Consider the following 20,089-nt stretch of genomic DNA (forward strand, 5'->3'; position numbering starts at 1 on the left):
ATAAATAAATAAATAAGACAATGACCCCAAACACACATGAAAAGTGGTAAAGAAATGGCTAAATCAGAGAAGAATTAAGATTTAAGACAGGCCTTTCCAAAATCCTGCCCCATTGAATATCTGTGGACTGTGCTGACAAAACAAGTCTGTCAGAAAGCAACAAATTTAGTTGAACTGCACCAATTCTGTCAAGAGGAGTGGCCAAAAATAGAACCAGAAGCTTTTTAGAAGCTTACAGATGGCTACCATAAGCACCTAACTGAAGTGAAAATGGCCAAAGGACATTTAGCTAAATGTTAAAATTGCTGTATGTGTATTTTTGACCCAGCAGATCGTATCATATTTCCAGAAGACTTATAATAAATCTACAAAGGGGGAAATGGAAGAAAGAGGAAAAAACAAGAGATTCGAGCATGCGCAAGAGGGGAAATGGAGTATTAGTTTAAAAAGGTGTCACACTAATTATTAGAGACCATTCTAGTCCCATGAGAGATGGTTCTTGATGAAAGCAGAGATCCTTTAAAACTCTTTTTAAAGAAGAATGGCATCATTAAAGCATGGCAGACAGCTCTCTTGGGGGCTACTGCACAGAGTCATTTAGTGCCTGGATTTAAGTGAATACTATATGTGACTGTGTGTCTGTGTGTTATTATCAAATGTTTGTGCAACTCAGTGTGTGTATATCAAGTGTGTGTCCCATGCACAGCTCCTATTAATGTTCCACACTAGCATGATACCCTAATACTGATTATTAGTCCTTTTGTCACCTTTTTTGCTTGTTAAAACAGAGGGGTGTTCGAAACAAAAAAACAGACTGTATAGAAAAAATTAGCCTCCAGGTCTGAAAAGTGCAGCTATGGCAGAAATGCCTTAAACCTAAATTCCTTCTAAGAGCCAGCAAGTGGTGTCTCCTCTGGTTGCAAAAAGTCTGACTGTATGGAAGTCTGTAAGAAAATTAGCCCAGCCGTGTCTAGCATTCTCAAGTTCTTAGTCGTATCTACTGCTCGCTCTATACATCTGGTTTCAAAAAGGCAAGATATCAGTGACCAAATGCCAAACTATAGGCTTCACAACGGTTGTTCACTTACAAATGAGTGACATCACGGTCACTATGTCCATGTTTTACATCCTCTGTATTGTTGGAAAGCCCTGTTGAGGATTAATCCAAATGATAAAACCAAAGCAGTGATCTGATTGCACCACCTGCAAGGAACGAAAAGCTCAAGAGTAAATAATTTTTCATGAAACATTTCAACGTCAAAAAAGCACAGATAGAAATAATGTAATCAATGATGGCTCAATTTCCATCTGGTAGCTTTAGTTTCAACAGAACAGTGTCACTGTTTCATTGTTTTACATTTAATCATGAGCCATTTGTTCATTATGTGTAACAGCTGTGGCTCTGACCAGTCAAGACGCCTGCTATATTAATACATTGGTAATACTGAAACTATTAATGAATGGTGCTTTAAAGCAGTCCAACAGCTGAACTATAGCTAATTGAACATTTCCTTTAGACTTTATCTAATGCAGTGAATAATCCAGCCGTGAGTTTCTGACTATATGTTTTGCATGCTTCTATGTTCTTATGAGTGCATGTGTGTGTGTTGTTCATTTGATGAGGAGACATTTCACCATTTGTGTTATTTACGCTCTGTAGCTCTTTATGGCAAAGTGCTTTCTCTATTATTAGTTTCTAGTAATGTAAAACGTAAGTGAGCAGAAATGAGCCGTGGATTTGTTTCATTTTATTAGCCACTTGACACACATACATACACACACAGACATGTCTCCAGCTGGCTGCAGTGCAGTTGAGTTCATTAATGGTGTCAGGAAAGTCTGTAGTACTAATATGAAGAAGAATACCATATTTATCTATACTTAAATGTGTGTGCCTCTCTGTGTCTCTGCCTGCCTGTGTTTCTCTTCTTTATGTGAGTTTTGGTGTGTCATTAGTGCAGGAAGTCCCCCTTCCTTTCTTTCACACTCACCGCAACACCCCACACCCCTCCATCCCTGGTGTGATAACTATCTAGTGGTGATGGATAAGGTTGAGGTGCTGGCTGTGGAAGTGGTCAGGCCAGGCCACTGATCCCATGGTGATAGGAGCAAGGACAGGGTCCCTGTCCCTCCCTCTATCGCTCCCCCTCATGCTCCCTCCTTTTTTAACAGCAAACAACAACTGAAGGTCACCTTAAACAAAGCAACAACATTTAAGTTAATCTGCAGAGCCCAAAGTTTATACATCACTTTTGGAGAACAGCATATTTACTTGCACATGTAACACAGTAATGTATTTTTAGAAGATCCACCTTAAGATTTTTCTTTACTTGATAAAAATGTTTAAATATTTGTTCAGTATTTCTAACTGAAAAAAATCTTTGCATGTAGGAGTCTTAGAATTTCATGATGTGGCTACTAATGATTAGTGAAAATAACATTCCTGCTATTTGTTCATAATGACCAGGAGTGATGAGCTGTACAACTGTATTTTTGTTATACTTCCAAATCTAATGTCTTCGGGTTTTCCTTGACTTGTTAAAAAAATAGCATTTTCAGAAATGATAGAAGTTTACTTCTAAATTATATTCTGACAATTTTGATTGGAGTTTTTCAGTGAGATCACTTTTGTATTTGCTTGTCAAGACAGTAACTGTTGTGTTGAATATGTTTCACGTGTATTCCATGTCCTCAGTAGTAAATAGCAATAGTGTGACAAGCATGACGGAGTCTCAAGGGAATGTAAAGTGGCATGTGAGGTCAGGCGGTGAGAGGCACAAAAACTTGTTGCTAAAAGCAACTTTTCTTTGCCTTTGCAAATTTGATATATCGGTTGACATGAGAAGCCCATCACTCCAGGGTTTAGCTGACTTGTTCAAGAGATTCAGTCCCAAACATCTGTGTGAAGTTGTGCACATTTGGATTCATGAAGTCAAAGTAGAAGAAATCTGCATATTTTAGACATCTACATTTGAAGAGCTACACGGTAAACTTAATGATGGTGGTCCTTTATGTTTGTATATTTTTCATAGACAAATCACCAAAAAAGACTAAGACCAGCATTGAATTTAACCAACTACAGGCACTATCTCTCTAACCATAGATATAATTTGTTTTTCTTTGTTGTTGCAATGTGTTGTCTTGAAAATTATTCTTAAATCATTCTGTATTTTACTTAATCTTTCAAAAATAATTTTCCATTTAATAACCTTATTGAATGTTTTGCTCACTCTTCATGGTCCCTCTCCCATCTGTATCTCCCTCGGGTGATTCTTGTTTTTACTTTTTTCTCTTTATTCTGTCTCTCTTGCTGCATCTGTTTTGGTATTTTTGACCATCGGAGTAGTGATGAAGAGCAGTGGTCTCTGGTTTTAGGTGATGGAGAACTGTAGCTAAAAGTACAGTGATCATCTTCTGTCCTTCTCTGTCTCTCCTTATGCTGGTGGCAATTCCAGGGTCTGTACAGAGAGCCAGGAGAAGTGTGGGAGCAGCAGGTGCAATGTCCTGAGCTGATGTGGGGTCTGGAGACCTCTTACACATACCTGGAGGAGGCCCAGAATCAGTTACAGCAACAAGAGACTGTAAGAGTCCCCACAGAAACACATACTGTATACACGCACAACGACACACCCACACATAAAATCATGCTACAAAAGTCTTATCATACACACTGACCAGCCAAAATATTAAAACCATCCGTCTAATATTGTGTAATTTCTCCTTGGGCGACTGTGGCTCATGTGGTAGAGCTGGTTGTCCACTAATCGCAAGGTTGGTGGTACGAACCTTGCTCCCTCCGCACGCCGAGGTGTCCTTGGGCAAGACAGTGAATCCAAAGTTGCTCTCAATGGCAGATGAGCACCTTGCATGTTAGTTCTGCCCCATTGCTGTGTGAGTGTGTGTGTGTAAATGAGAAACATTTTACTGTGCTTTGAGTACCAGCAAAGAAGAAACCACACCATTTACCATCTACCTTTAGCCACAAAACAGCTTTGACAAAGACATCAGACATCTTGGTGTCTCCTGTGATATCTGTCTCTAGGATGTTTGCAGCACATACTTTGGGTTGAGTGATGGGGCATCTGTGGATCCACACCTTGGGCTCTTTGTCATATTCCTTGAGACATTTGTGAGTAGTCTATATGGTGTGGCAGGGCGCACTGTCCTGCTGGGGGAGGCCGCTGCCATCAGGGAGTGATTGCCTGGGAGGGGCAGCCTTGATCTGTGACCATGTCCAGGTGGTTGGTATGTGTCAAAGTGACATCCACATGAATACCAGGAACCAAGTGTTTCACAGCAGAACACTGCATTGTAACACAGAGATTAATGTTTTTCACTTCACCTATCGGTGGTTTTAATGTTGTGGCTCATTAATATACAGTCAAACACAAACATAAATCCAAAGTGTTTCAAAAAATGTTTTCCTTGATTATGGGAATTTTTTTTGCTTTCATGTGCACCATAGTATCTGTCCATACAACAAGACATGCAGGAAAAGAGACATTTAATGTATATTATTTGCAAGCAACACAGTCACAAATAAGGTCTTGCAAAATGACAGAGCAAATGTACATACATTTATTATGACTTCTTCATACTCATAGATGTCTGCCAGACGATTACATTAAGAACACTTCAAACTGGATTTATTTTAAACAGTATTGCAGTCACTTCCTACTTTAGTTCAAAGCTTGTTTAAGTTTTAATTAGGAATCATGTGTGTGTGTGTGTGTGTGTGTGTGCGCGCGTACGTGTGTGCGTACGTGTGTGTGTGTGTGTGTGTGTGTGTGTGTGTGTGTGTGTGTGTGTGTGTCTGTGTGTCTGTGTGTCTGTGTGTCTGTGTGTCTGTGTGTCTGTGTGTACGTACTTGTGTGTCTTTGCTAAAACACTTGACTATAAACTCATTACCACTCACAGGCTAATCTACTCAGCTGTATGTGTGTGAGTGTGAAGTACTGCTATTAACCCTGTGTTTGATCTGTCTAACACAATAATTTCCCTGACTACAGTATTAAAGACCACCCATTTTTTTGCCACACCAGTGTTCTTCAGTCTTTTGTTCCCATGCAAATGACTGAGCAGACTATTGTCTATTGCCAGGGATCTGTTTTCTTTTTTTTCCCCTGGTTTTTGTCCCTACCAGTGTATTTGCTTTTTTGATTGTTACGTTTTCTTTCCTATGGATTGATGCCCAATTAATTACTGTTTGAAATTTACTGAAAAACTACTATGCTAATACGCAACCTGTGTAACATTTAACTCTTTGTTGTTTCTTTCTGTTTGACAACCAGCGGAACAGAAAGTACGCTTCACCATGGGAGCCACAGCAGCAGTTCTTTTGCTCAGCCAGCCTACATCAGCAAGAGCTTCAGAAGAAAGAACTAATAAAAGAATAAATGCCAGCTTGAAATATGGCATAAACTTGCAGGTAAGAAAATATTCAAGAACTTTACTGGCATTCACAGTTATATTACCTTGTGTAATGATTCTAAGTCAGGACATCAGGATAGACCTTAAACTACTGTGCAGAGGTGCAGAGCTGATGAATGTCACATGTTCAAATACAGTTAAAAAGAGCAAAATCTTTGGTTTAAAGGGATAGAACTTGCCTTAAGTATGTGCTATAGGTTTAAAGTAATCCTACAATTCTGTAAGGATAACTGTTTTTAACAGTTTAAGTCAAAGTCAATCAATGTCAGGTGTTAAACCCAGGTCTGGAGCTTGGCCTTGAAGCCACCCCAGACACCTTCCAGCTTCCAGCTTGTGCAAAGAGATGGGGTTTAGTGCTTGCCTGGGTTCGATCTGAAAGGTATAATTCACCCCTCAAAGAAAAGATGAAAAACAGAGAAGCAGCGCAGCCTAAACCTTTCAACTTGCGTTGCACAAATTTGTCAAAAGTGACAGCAATTTAATAAATCGGCGCTCCCCATCACACGCATATGTACACCCACCCACACGCATGCACACAATTCCCAGCTATGCCCTCCATTGCCCCCTTTCCACGTATACGTAAATGAGGTGTATGCATGGGTGTGTGTGTGTGTGTGCGTATGAGTATGTTAGTGAGAGAATGTGTGTGCATGGGCCCTGCGGTCTGGTCCAGGCATTAGGTAATTGACTGTGTCTTTGCTCAAGGCCTTTCATGGATCACCGTCCTTTATTAGCTCACTTCCCAGCACACACACTCACATGCGCGCCCACACACACACACAAAGTTCCCAGCAGCTCCACCCCAACCCCTTACTCCCCACCACCAGCACCCAGACCCAATTGCCCGGAAACGAGGAGTGAAACAAGAGAGAGAGAGAGGAGCAAGGGAAGAAGGAGAGAGCAGCGACAGGGGAATGAACTAACACGGCCCCAGGAAGGGGAGATAAATAAGTATGGGGAGTGAGTGGGCGGGTGTATGGGGTCTCCTCCAGCTGACAACAGAGACTGGGGGAACAAAATCAGTGTGCTTGGAACATTTTACAAAAATTGCATCATTCGCTGTTTGTAAATTCCATATTGGTGGCATGGTTGGAAAGATGTGCGTGTGCTGTTAAGATCTTCAGTGGCACCACCAAAATTAATGCAGTGAGGGATAATGTAGTTTACGATTCAAATTAGACATCACTTTGCAGTCCCACTCTACATACAGACACTTGCATGGCATTGGAAGTCCACAGAGCCTTTGAAGGGACACATTGGGAATGTTTTTATGAACTACTTTTGAGTTTCCTCAGAACAAATTTTGAGTTCACTCACATCAAGTTTTGTGTTCCCTTGCAATTTTTTACATTTTCTCAGATCAACACAGGGATGTTGAGCTTCATGATAGTATTATTGATTATGTCATTATGTGCATTATGTAGCTGACTACCAGTTGTAACCACAGCCTGAGTGCACCCTCAGCTGTGGCTACTCAGCAGCAAATCTTTATTATTGTAGCTACTTAGCTCTTGCTAGTTAACAGCAGAGCTCTCTACACTGGATTGACATAATTGTGCTTCATGTATTGAAACTACTGTATTTCTGAAATCTTTTAGTGTATTGGTAGAACATCTGATGCACTGCTGATGCCTCATGTCTGATTCATTCATGGCTAACGTGTCAGAATTTCAACATAAAATGCAGCTCAAGTCCACACAGTAACTATATCCACAGCCACAGCTTCAAGAAATATGGTCCAGCAGAGCAGCTCTATACTGTCACAGTTTGGCCTTTGGAAAGGAACCATAATCAATAAATGCACCATTTAAATTGTCACATCATTTTTTCTTTTCATACCATGTTAACAACATTTCCTCCCCAAATGATCTTGTATTAAACCTAGAATGGACCAATAAGGTAATGATTCCTACTGATCAGGGAGAAAGCAAAAAATACACAGGGGAATGTAAAACTCAGTGTAAGGTAATGCAAAAGTATTGCAAGAGAACAGATAAGAATTTCAGAAATAAAAAAATCCATGACCTTTTTGTTGCCCTCATGCAATTGAGAGCATGATTTGCCTGCAAGCTCTATTTGCGACAAAACAAATGGTATGTAATCATTTGATAGTATGATGGCGTTATTCATACTGTAGGATGATTACATTTTTGTTTACCAATTTTGATACACAGATTTATGTCATAACATCCTACCCCCCATGCTTGTGTCGGGCAGATGCTTGTTGGTGGTGCACGAAACAGAAAAACAATATTTAAGACTGTTTATGAAAACTTTCCTCTACATCACTGCTTGCGGTCAAAAAGTGCAACACAATGCTAGGTAAGTTAGTAAGTACATAAATGTGAATGTGTGTCTGTCTGTGCGTCTTTCACCTTTCTTGACATTCAACCTACTTCACACTTGGCAAGTGTACTGTTGGACACCCAAAAAAGTGCAGTACCCAGTTTGAAATCATTTGGATAATCAGTCCTCATATTTCGGCTATAAGTTGTTTTCTGTTACGTCTTCACAACATTATCCTCAGCGGGCCTTTGGCTGACTGTGGCCAGAGCCAAGTTGTCCCTGTTGTAAGGCAATGTCATCAAAGTCAAGATTTTAGATTGTAGTCATAGATTGAAGACACCAGAGTTAAACCACTGACATTGGGTAATGAAGAAGAACCTAAATACAAACCGTTAGACCCACCTTCCTACTTCCCTCCCTTTAATATGTGGACACACATATTACTATTTCCTATCATCTATTGTCTTCCTAATGGAACACTTGCTAAACTTCTCCTCCCTTTAATATGACACTGCTGTGTAGGATGTTGAAGAAGGCTATTAAGACAGAGGTCCCTGTCCTCAGCCCAGTCCTGTCATACTGCTGTCACTCACGGCTCATCAGACCTTTGATTTTCCCCTTTTCGTCTCTCTGTGTCTCTCTACCTCTGTTTACTCTCTCTCTCCTCTCACTCTGTGGTAATTAGTGCATTAGTCCTATCATTGGCATCACCCCCAGCTACAGTAGCAGCCAGCAGAGCTTCTTGTCACAGCTCACAGTGCCAGTGGAGTGGACAGCTCAACCCTGGTACTCATCATCTTCATACTGTGCTTAGCGAGCCTCCCCCCAGCCACATTATCTAGCTATGTTATCCAGCCATGTTCCTAATTATTTTCAAACCCTAGCCATAGCCCTCTCACCCAGTCTCTGCCACATTACCTAGCCCTGCTTGTAATCATCATACTAAGCCTTGCTTCAGCTTCTCTACACAGCCTGAAGCCTTATCATTAACATAGCCCAGTTTTTTTCCTATTTCCAGACCACAGCTCTTTGGCTTGGCGATCACAGCTCTTGGCAGAATGTACACATCATCCCCAGTCCAAACCAAGCCCTAGAAATAGCCCATGACTCCTGGACCCTTATTTACCTTAGCCATCTGGGTCACAGTAAGAAAGTCTGTCAGTGTGAATGTGGCCAAGCCTATCAGGACACACATGCATTCACACATAATTACATAGATGCCAGTCCCCACCTCTCCGGGAATCCAGTGCCCTGTTTCAGGCCAAGGGTTGCTGTGTACAGGCTGACCCTTTTCTGACCTATATGTGCCTTTACCCTCATTGCACAGTTTCATATGCCCAATATCCTCCTCTGCACTTTAGTAAGTTATTTATTTTTCTTCAGTGTTTCATCTAAATCTCTTGAAGCTCCACTTCAGTACCAGTCAGAATATCAGAGCTATTTCTGATACCTGTAGAACAGATCTTACACAGTGTTGCTCCAGACCAGGATCGTTTCCATCTGTATTTGTTTAGTATTATTCACTTTTATTTATTGGCATTCAGACGACTAGGCAAAAACATAAAATTTATGTATGGAGACCAACTGAGTGTATAAGTCAAAGCAAGCATGCGAAAGACAAACATGTCCTCATTTGATATTGTTATAATGTAATTGGTTGTAAGTCTGTGTAATTCTATAACTCAATAGTAAGGTGTGTGAAAATTCCATTGCAGGAGGGACAACACTCACATTTAAAAATTAAACCAGTAATTTTTAAGACATACTGAAGGATGTTGAGCACATGTTGAGAAGAGACCATCAAATAAAGCTTTATGTGTGAAAACAAAGGAAAACTTTGTACAAAGCATTGACACTGGCACTATGAGCACTCCTGGGCTCTATCTTATTGTTTGCACTTGCTGTCATTTTCTCTAGTATTATTTTCTTGTAAATCACATCAATCGGCTGAAAGGATGGTCCAAAAAGTGACATTTTTGTGAGTGTCTTGGAAAGTTTAAAACTGCTAATACTGTAATGTTAGTTTTAAGATAAAATGCTCTAAAGGATTTTAAAATTTTGCACCAGCTAAATTCACCAGCAATGACTAATTTCAAATGCAGATATGGTAAAATCCTCCCTGTTTATGCTAATTTTGTGGTTGTGTTATTAGCCATGTCACCAGCGGTTCTGCCTGTAACCATAGAGGACTGCTAATTAGGAGGCTACGTGCTAATCAAGTTCACTACAGTGAGTGGTCACGTCTGTGTCTTTCTATGCTCCAAGCCCTTCCTTCCCTTTGCATTAGACTGACATCTGTCACAACTTTCCAAAGCTAGCATCTGATCAGAACCAACACACACTGATACACACTAGAATACACATTTGCAAAAACATCCCTTCTCTCCTGAACACATACATAGACATATACAATCACATGCATACACATAAATACATGCATACAAACCGATAACTGCCGACAGCCTTCCCATATATACACTTTAATATTGCCCCACTATTGTCCTTGGTACTTCCTCTTGCCATGGTGCACATTCAGACACATACACGCCCCTTCTTACCCACACAGACACTACACCATTGCCTCTTTCCAGCTGCACTGGTTTTCTTTATTATTGTATTGTGGTTGCAAAGCTGCAGGCAACATGGAAAGGTGTGTCTGCATACATACATACACAGAGTACCCACTCCTAGTAACCTCAGCGGTAATGTATCACGATGACGCATACAACTGATGTATAAAGGATCTATTTATTGAGAACAATATTCATTAGCAATTATTACCTAAACTGAAAGAGGTCACAAGTAGAGACAATGGAATGAGGGGTCAGAGGCAGCAAACTCGTGTCCACCTTTTATGTCTGTATGCATATGTATTCCCTATGTATCGTGTCAGCTCATCTATCCAGCTGTATTGCATTAGTGTCCATGTTCCTTTGGTGAGAAATAAGAAACGCTAATTCTCCATATCCATTTTACAGCGTGTGTAAAACTCTGCAGCCCCTTCATTTGCACAGTCGTAAAACATTCCCCTTGCCACACTCCTTCCTACTCAGGACCTCAGATTTATCAATTAACCCAACACTTCACTTCCATTATGGTGGCATTTTGCACTGTGAAGCCTGCATTCAGGGTAACAATGAGGGCCAAGTGCGTGCAGCAGGGTATTAAATGGACAGCCTCAATTAAATAATTAGTAGTCATACTTTGGTGTGACTTAAGAGAGTGAGTGACATTAGACTTTTATTTATGTTCAGAGCTGTTTAACCTGACTTGACCAGGTTAACTCAGGTCAAGTAAGGCCATTTTTTAAACATAACTGTATGAATTTGCGTCAAGCCCCTTTTTAAACTAATAAATAAAAATGGTTAGCAATTTATCACTGAATGTATTCATAACTTACCTAGACTTGTAGTTGTAGTAGCAGACTTAGATTTTCTTCTTTAGTTCTGAATGCAGTATTTAGGCCTTTAGATCAAGGCCTCTTCACACCAAGTCTGAAACATTCTATAAATTAGTGCAGGAAAAAAGCTGTATTACTTAAACCTGTCAAAAGGCTATTTTTAAGTAATGGTCATGTAATTTAGTGTTTACGCTAATTGGCATTAATTGGCATTAATTAACAGAATGCAGCTAAGTGGCACTGACAAGTAAAATCTCTCACCCTGAGAAATTTTACAATCCTTTAAATTATAGCATGAGGTCAGTTAGACAAGAGGCTTACTATTCATTAGGTAATTAGCTAATTTAAATGTACTATATACACTACAATTAGCTGGATTAAATGTACTACATACACTACAATTATTGCGATATCTATCTCTACAAAAAGTTGTTTTTGTTTATCTTCGGATGCCTTAATGCACCCAACAAGACAGCACACACGAGTAGAATGCAGTGGCAGTATTAGCATGAAAATGAAAGATACCTACGGTATAAATTGCTATGTCATCATAGTTATTCTGAGGTGAAATCAAGATGGGAGACTGTTTTCAGTTCTATGTAGATGGTCTCCTCTCCATGTGTACATGGATGTAAGAGAAAGCAGGCAGACAAGCTGGATTGGGATGTCTGTTCTTTAATGGACTGCCTGTCCCTGTGCGGATATGCTCCACTGAACCATACTGTATGTAGTGTGGTATAATCACTGTCTATCTCTTTCTCCTGCCATCACTCCTTCTTTGCCTCACTGTATTGTTTATTTGCACACTTGTTCTCTTTTTCTCAGTCTTCTTCATGTGCAGTACCTACCAGCAACTTTTTTTCCCTACACCCCCCCCCTGCTTTCTTGCAAAATATGCGTGTGCTCTATCAAATACTGCACTATAGCACTGTACACATGCACAAACATGCACACAAGCACATGACATGAACATGACAGCCCTCCCATACAGCAGTGTGTTGGTGATAGAAGTCAACCCTGGCTATGAAATGCAAATTCATTGTGATGAAGCTAGAGTGTAGATGGACACAGAAGCTACAGCAGATGGCATACATTTTGTAGACTTAAATGAGTGTTTTACAGTTTTAAAAAAAGTCAAACAATACATTTTGTCATTGCAAGATGCATTTTCTATCTATCTATCTATCTATCTATCTATCTATCTATCTATCTATCTATCTATCATGTGTCTCTGTGTGTCAGGGCCTTGTTTTTCCACTTTGTGTTTTGTATATTTAGTATTGTACTTGGTAAGCAGCTTGCTGTGTATGTGAAAGCCACACCTTTTTCTATGCTATTATGTGTGTCTTATTACAGGCCTATATGTTCACTAGCCAGCGTTGGAGTCTGTGTCAGGGGGCTGGGGTGGTGGTGGGACCAGGAAAGGGAAGCAATCACAAACACTTAAACCTGCAAATGGCCTTGATGTCCTGTGCAAAGCAGCCTGTGTTGACTGATGAGCCTGTTAACCCTGGCTGAAACAACTCCAGCACAGGGGATTAGACAGCAATGCTGGTCCCGGCTGTTCGTGGCCCATTTTGCATGGGAATTGTGCATATTTAATCTAAGGTGGGCCGAGGTGCAAAGACAAGCCTCCCTCTTCTCCGTTTCTCATTATAGATGTGTAATAGCACCCCGAGGCTGGGGGCCTTAATTCACCAGCCCCAGCCCCAGTCTTAATCTTACCTTCAGTCTCAGCCCCCACCTTCCCCCAGCGCCCACTCTCAACCCAAATCAAAGTCCTAGTTGTAGCCTTCTTCCCAGGCTTTGTCTCTCTTAGTCCTTCCCTATTGTATGCCTTGGGGCACCAGTATACTTGTTGGATGGTCACAGCATCTGTAGCCTCCTTCTGACGGTGCAATTGACAGTTGAAAATGGACCCGAGTTTGTTACCTTTAATGTGTACCAACTTGTGCATGTGAATTTCCTTTGGGAAATGACAAAAATACAGCTCCTTGTGCCACAGTGTGTGGCCATTTAAAACACCCAACAACAAATAACGTTGTTTCAAAAATACCCCAATCTTTAGCTTAAGCTCTGATTTCTCCCAAGTCCTTGGCCTTTTTACCCCCCTAAATCACAACCTGGGGAATCTCTGCTTCATCTTGCTCCCCTAAGTGTTCTCTTCAAGTGACTTCAAAATGAAAACAACCCTGTGTTAACACATCACAAAGAGCCGTGTTTGTCATGTGGGGACAGTGAAATATGACACAAGAAGTTCAGTTTGACTAATAGATCAGTGAGCTTGAAGGTGTGTCTGATACCAAATAACTACACCTAGTTTTTTTTTTAATGCTTGCACAGGATTTACAACTCTGGAAAGTTGTCATGGCAGCCGATATGTTGTGCTTCATTGTGAGGATTGTGAAGTAAACATCAGAAATATGGCATTGAAGGATAATGGCACGAATGCATAGAGACAGCTGTGCTTTTGACTTGTGTTTGAACCATAGTTCACTGGAAAGGTAACATCAATAAAGATGTCAAGTTATTTTCACAGTTATATTTATATGGTTAAATATTCCTGCATGAGACATTTTTTTGGATCACATAACTTTTGTGAAATCATATTGTTTTGGTAGCTGCGTTTTTGTATGGAATTGATTCTTTTTGTTTAAATGCTTTCTGCCTTTGCTTCTTCATGTTGCAGTAGTTGTGAATTCTGCATTTGTTCCCTGATTAATGCGATTGAGTGTCAATGACAGGAGCTTTCTGCAGGATCTATCTATCTAATTCCGTCTATCACTTCATCTCTCTCTCTTCTCGCCCTCTTCTAATCCAGCCGACACTTCTCTCTACAGGACAGAACAATTAATGCATTTTCTCATTTAGTCACTGTCTCTTACCCATTTCTTTTTTTTCTCTCCTTTTCTTCGTAATCCTCTTGAGATGATACTGCTTTTCTTATGCATCTCCAATGCATCCTGATAGTACCTTAGGGGAAAAAATATGTGTAGAGTGAGTGTGTGGGTGTGTGTGTGTGTATGTCAGACAGACCGCATGCTGTGTGTGTAATTTCTTGTTTGTACATGGTTCCAAACATCTTAGGCCACTGCGGAGCAGGGGAGAGATATAGAGAGGGACAGAGAGGTTGAATAAGACAAAAAAAAAGATTGAGAGAAAAGGAAAGAGAGATGGGAGAATGGAAAAACAGGATGATAACAAAAGCGGCTCAGATTTCACAGACGCATATTTCATCAATCATGTGAATAAGTCGTGGTGATTATGCATGGCGGTGGCAGGCCGAGGGGGGGCTGATTACCATACACCATAAAGGCGGCTTTCTTATCTCACACACACTGATTAGTTTCTGTCTCCAGATAGCCTCTCACTCTTCACTCTTTCTTACACACACAGACACTGTGGCATACACATATACTGTACACATGCACATCCAAACACAAGCTTACACACACGCACACACACACACACACACACACACACACACACACACACACACACACACACACATATATATATATATATATATATATATATATATATATATATATATATATATATATATATATATATATATATATATATACTTAATGCTCCTAGAATCCCATATAAATGGCATTTACCTGGTGGCATTAGGCTAACACCAAGAGCCAGATGAGAAAAGTTCATAGACCCTGTCTTTGCTAACTGTTCTTTCATAATCAGGAGCTACAATCATCTTCCAGAGAACTGTGATAAAGCTATAGGAAATGCAATGAACATCTCCCCCAAAATATTGTATTTTACAGGTAGACTGGGGTTATGTTTTATGTTTATGTGGTACTATACGGCCGTGAAATAAGTTTTAAAGTGGTCACTCTTTTTTTTTAATTTTCGCAGGCATTTATGTAAAAATAATCTAAAGGCATTCTATCTTTTTTACTCCTTTTATTGTGTTGTTTTTGTGTGACTCCCAGGGTGCAGGAAATGTGCTATATCAAGTATTAAACCTACGCTAGGAAAACGTGATTTTTTTTATTTGAGGCTGTTTCTAAAAAAGAAAATCATTCTCACCTTTGTTTCCCACCTTTGTGAAACAGCATCCTGTTGTCTGCCTTTGCTTTACTTTCCTTTTTTGGTGGACTGACTTGTCACAAGGAAATTAGCTCAGAAGTGTCTTGTTGCTTTGTTGTGTTCCTGTTTGGATACTGTAGGTCAGTTTTCAGAGACCTTTATATCATGCAGAACAAATGAGAGAAGCTCAGACAGGCAGAGGATGAGGAGGTGAGACTGGAGCAAAATTAGCTACGTATGGAAGGTCTCGCTTTGTGTCTCAACTAGAGAATTAGAAATGACTCTTTTCTCTTGCGCTCTTCTCTCTCCCCCTCACTCTGATATATAATGTAAACTCATTTGGTAACCAGGCTGGAGCTGTGTTGCGCTGTCTGAGTGCCTGCATGTGAGAAGTGCGCCTGGGACGCATTAGGGCCTCCTGACAGGGGCCTGGGTGAAATAAGTGAAATTAATGGAGCTCCTTTCATGTCGGACAAGGCCGCGGCACCCCTTTCACGCCGCATACAGTCACAGAAAAGTCAATACTTTTTTATTACTCCTCGCTTGCCCTACATTCCCCGCTACAAGTGCTCTGCCCGCTAATTGGTTTCAGTTTGCAGAGAAAGAGAGAGAGAAGCGGGAGAGAAAGAGTGGGAGAGGACTCCATCCCAAAGAACACTGAAGCAAATAAATCAATCTCATATTTTTCTCCCTGCTGTCTTTTTTCATGGAGTAACATCATGGCAGAGAGAGGGAGGCATGAGCGAGAGAAATAGAGGAGAGGGAGAGGGTAAATGGTTGGTTAGAGCACGCCTGGTCCCCAGGGAGCATAATGATATCTGGGAGCCTGTTAATGGAGACGAGTGGTTAAAGTGGTCTGGGGCCCTGGCCAGGTCACCCCTGGGGGTTTCTAACCAGCAACTCCACCTCAGCTGACTGCTTTCGCTCTGGGCTCAGAGGTACAATGGAGCATCCCACCAAAATACAATTTCAGGCAAATGCTTTGATAGATTTGCAGGAAATTGTATTCAACTAGATATGTGTGTGTGTGTGTGTGTGTGTGTGTGTGTGTGTGTGTGTGTGTGTGTGTGTGTGTGTGTGTGTGGCCTCTGTAGTGATTATTCACATGGTGTGTTTCTTAAGCCTTACAGCACTGTCATCCTGTATGTAAAGTGACCACAAATGTGCCACTGTGTGTTTTCTTGGATTCTGGCATGTGGAGCTGAATAATCAACACATTTTTAAAGAAAATGTTGTATAGCCGAAATTTAAAATGAAAAGAATTTAGAATTTTAGTCTATAAGAACTGTCATATCAAGTCAGTTTTTATTTATATAGTTCTAAATCACAAATCACAAATTTTCATTAACAGACTTTACAATCTGTGCAGCTTACAGCACGCTTTTCTTTTGTCTAACCTTTTACTCAGATAAGAACAAGTCCCCCCCAAAAAACCTAACCTAAATGGTCTAAAATGCATGCTTGCAGTAATTGTGTAGGCATGCATGTGTGCGTACCGACATATCTATGCATCCTGCCTGCCAGTATACTGTTCACTGTTGTGCTAAGCCTAAGTGGCAGTGGGGTTAGCCTCTTTCAGAAACAGCACAGCCACAAATTGATGTGACACTTTGAACCTTACCCCACCACAAATACACACACACACACACACACACACACAGACACTAATCAGCCTCCAGTTAAAGGGAGGTTCCACCAGTCTCGTTTTCTTTCTGCGCCCCAGCTTTTACAGCTCCAGAGTGTGGGACTGGGGTAGGTTTGGGGGGTTGCATGTGCGTATGTGTGTGAGTGCGTATGTATATGAAGGAACTGTCACACAAGGCTGGCATCACCATCCAGTTTGCCATCTATTCCTCAGTTTGACAAGTCCCTGTTCCCTGCCCTGTGGCCAACACACATACACATGCACACGCTGTCTCTGTCTCACTTGTCTGTCACACACGCATGTGTTCACACCAATCACAAACTCTCATGTGTTGTTTCAATGCATAGATTCAGTAAATCTATAAGCACGTACACACTTACACACCTGTCCAGATGCACAGACAGCCACATGCTTCATATCATACAGTGAATGTGTTTGACAAAACAGGCATCGCGCTCTGAAAAGGGTGACAGTAACACATCACATCACATTACATCACATTACATCACTGTTACTGAAAAATAGAGCTTTCATTTTAAATTTAAACTGGAACTTGCTTCATTTTTTTGTGTGCCAGGGCTTCTATTTGTGTGGCATCGCTGCGGTGATGGCCGTCATGTTTATGCGTGTGTGCGTGAGATCTTCTCGGCAGTTGTTGGCGTCAGATCGCGGAGGGGTTCTGTTTGTTACAAGGACAGGCTTGTCCCCGCCTCCAGGCGTCGGCATTATGATGATTGTCATAGCGATGGAGTGTGAGTGACAGGCGGGATCACATGTGGTAGCCGGGGAGCAGGAAGCCCGAACCGCCCCAGTCCCTGACATTAGTTTGTCCTTCATCAAAACTTTACACTCGTTTGTAACTACTCCCTCCCTTGGTTGCAAAATCTTTCTTGTTTACGTCTTTTTTAACCATCTGTCTCTCTCATGTTCGGGTCTCTTTTCCTCTCTTTTATTTCTATTTCTCCAGCTCTTTCTCTCTTATTTGCATTTCATGTAACACTGTTATCACAACTATCTTTCTCTCATCCTCTTCTTTATCTCTCACATTTACCTCTCAGTCATTCTGTTGCTGTCTTCTTCTGATGCCAAATTTGAGAGAAAAATTTATTTGGAGGGTGCTAAGGTAATAAGTAGTAATATTCAGGAGGAGTTAAGAGGTCAAATTGAACAGGTTGCATGATTTCATTCCTATACGCACACAAACACATGCATTCCCTGAGCAACTAGGCCGGCCTGAAAGGCGTGTGTGTGTGTGTGTGTGTGTGTGTGTGTGTGTGTGACAGAGTTTTTAAAAGATGTGTGCATACGTGCCAGCTAGTACCTTTGTGTGCGTGCGTTTCGGTGAGAGAACTAGAGCTTTTTGTGCATCGCAGCAGAAAAGGAGGTCAGGGTTTGCACGGAGACTCGGGCATTCATCATTAGCCTGCTGCCGCTGCTGGTAATGTTGCCCGTTACAGCCGTGATTAAAAGCCCCGCTTAGTTCCAGCAGCCGGTGCAGACGCACAAACACACATACGCACATGTGTGGTACCAGCTACTGCTCCGGTAAGCTGTAGTTTTACAGAAAACTCTCTTTTATACTGTCACCCAGTTCAGCATGCCTTCATGTGAGTGTGTGTGTTTATTGTTTGGAGACCGTGCTGAACGTGGTCTCTAACTGCGAGGAGGCTTCAGGGCCTGATGAGAAACCTGTCACAGTCACTCATGAAAAGAGCAATTCACCGCTCTACACTCACTCTCTCTCCTCCTCACACACACACACACACACACACACACACACACAGACGCACACAGCAGTTGCTCACGATCTTGATGAGTGTAGGATATTTGTGAATCATAATGCATGGATGTACACCTTCACCCTCATTTATTTAAGCCAGGAAACGGTCATGGCAGCTTTATTCTCTAAATCCTCGGCACTGTTTGTAGGATGTTATTTTTAATTTTATTTTGTTCAAAGATATTTGAAGAAAGTTATGTCCAGTAGCAATTAATTTGATTTTGAACACAGATATTTTAACTTATCAGTGATGAAAAAACCACTTACTACCCCCTTTTCTCTGTTTTTCTTTTTTCCCACTTTCTCTCTATTCCCCCTCCCCTTGTTCTCTCTGCTTTGCCTCCCCTACAGCCGTTCAAGACGGTGTTTGCCACCTTCAACATCTTTGATACGTTTGCTTGTCTGTACTCCAAGGCAGGTATCACTGTGTGACACACCTCCTCCGTCCCTGAGATGATTACGAGAAGTACAAATAAAGACACATTGTTCATTGCATTTGCCTAATATGTTTATGTGCACTTCACTCTTCCGGAGATTTCTTCCTGTCAGTCTTTTAATAACGGCTCGCCTCATGTAACCTTTACTCTTTTTTTCTTTAAAGAAAACACACTCCTACCGATTCTGTTTTTGTGCCAAATATTTCGCTCGCATTGTCCTGAATGTGCATGAACTCGAGTCACTTAGTGGGAATGTGTGACAGAAGAAGGTCTAATCTAGTGACCCATTCTAAGAGACAGCATGTGCACCTGCAGGCAGCTATAGTGCCGGCAGTGAAAAACTTCTCTTGTGCTGATCAACAAGAACTCTGCACCTATGACAGTGCTTCACAAAGCATGGAATAGAATCAGATTGAATTCCAGACTGTTTGTTGTGTCCTATTTGTGTTATGATATTTGGTTTGTAATCCAGTCTTATATGAGGAAGTTTAGAATATTTATGATATTATACAAAAAGACAGATTTTGCGTGGTATGTATTTAGGTACTAATAGCATATGACGGGACACTGCCACAGACTCACAAGGTGTAAGTAATACCAACTTCACGGCTGGTAAATGTGCTTCAGTACATACGTTTAGATTAATTGTTGGTGCTTATAGCAGATACTTTATTCAGAGTAGTAAAATGAATTAAACACCCACAGTGACAACTTCAAATTTCTAGTTTTATGTGGTAGTCAAAGTCCCAGTGTATTCTGTTTAGTATCACAGGCGAGTAAGAAAACCATAAAATATTCACATCTCATTATGAGGTATCTGAATTTTAGCAGTTTTTGGTTTAAAACTATTTTGTGATGATCAAAATTTCTGCTGATTAATTCTCTATCACCTAATTGTTTCAGCTCTAAATTACATCTTGAAGAAATCTTTCAAAAATGTACGTCATCTTTCCTTAGTATTTTTCAAAGACTTTTGTAGCTCATTTAAAATTAGGATTTGAATTATTTAGACTAGCACTGAACTTTTTGTGGCAGTGAAGACTTCATGACACTCCATC

The 20,089-nt window shown here is 40.8% G+C and overlaps 1 protein-coding gene across 2 annotated transcripts in view; it reads left to right on the forward strand.

The window, feature by feature from the left end:
* Window positions 1-20,089, forward strand: part of spata17 (spermatogenesis associated 17) — a 76,716-nt gene that overhangs the window by 19,692 nt on the left and 36,935 nt on the right. Inside the window, exons 8-10 of one of the 2 annotated variants that reach the window (XM_023261360.2) lie at window positions 3,456-3,581; window positions 5,292-5,428; window positions 18,946-19,087. In XM_023261360.2, coding sequence (XP_023117128.1) covers window positions 3,456-3,581; window positions 5,292-5,396 — 231 coding nt within the window. In that variant the 3' untranslated portion in view covers window positions 5,397-5,428; window positions 18,946-19,087. Of the gene's footprint in view, window positions 1-3,455; window positions 3,582-5,291; window positions 5,429-18,945; window positions 19,088-20,089 lie in introns of those variants that run through there. The other variant, XM_023261361.3, reaches the window with a different exon arrangement.

This window comes from Amphiprion ocellaris, chromosome 1, assembly GCF_022539595.1.
Source record: "Amphiprion ocellaris isolate individual 3 ecotype Okinawa chromosome 1, ASM2253959v1, whole genome shotgun sequence".
Lineage (NCBI taxonomy): Eukaryota > Metazoa > Chordata > Actinopteri > Pomacentridae > Amphiprion > Amphiprion ocellaris.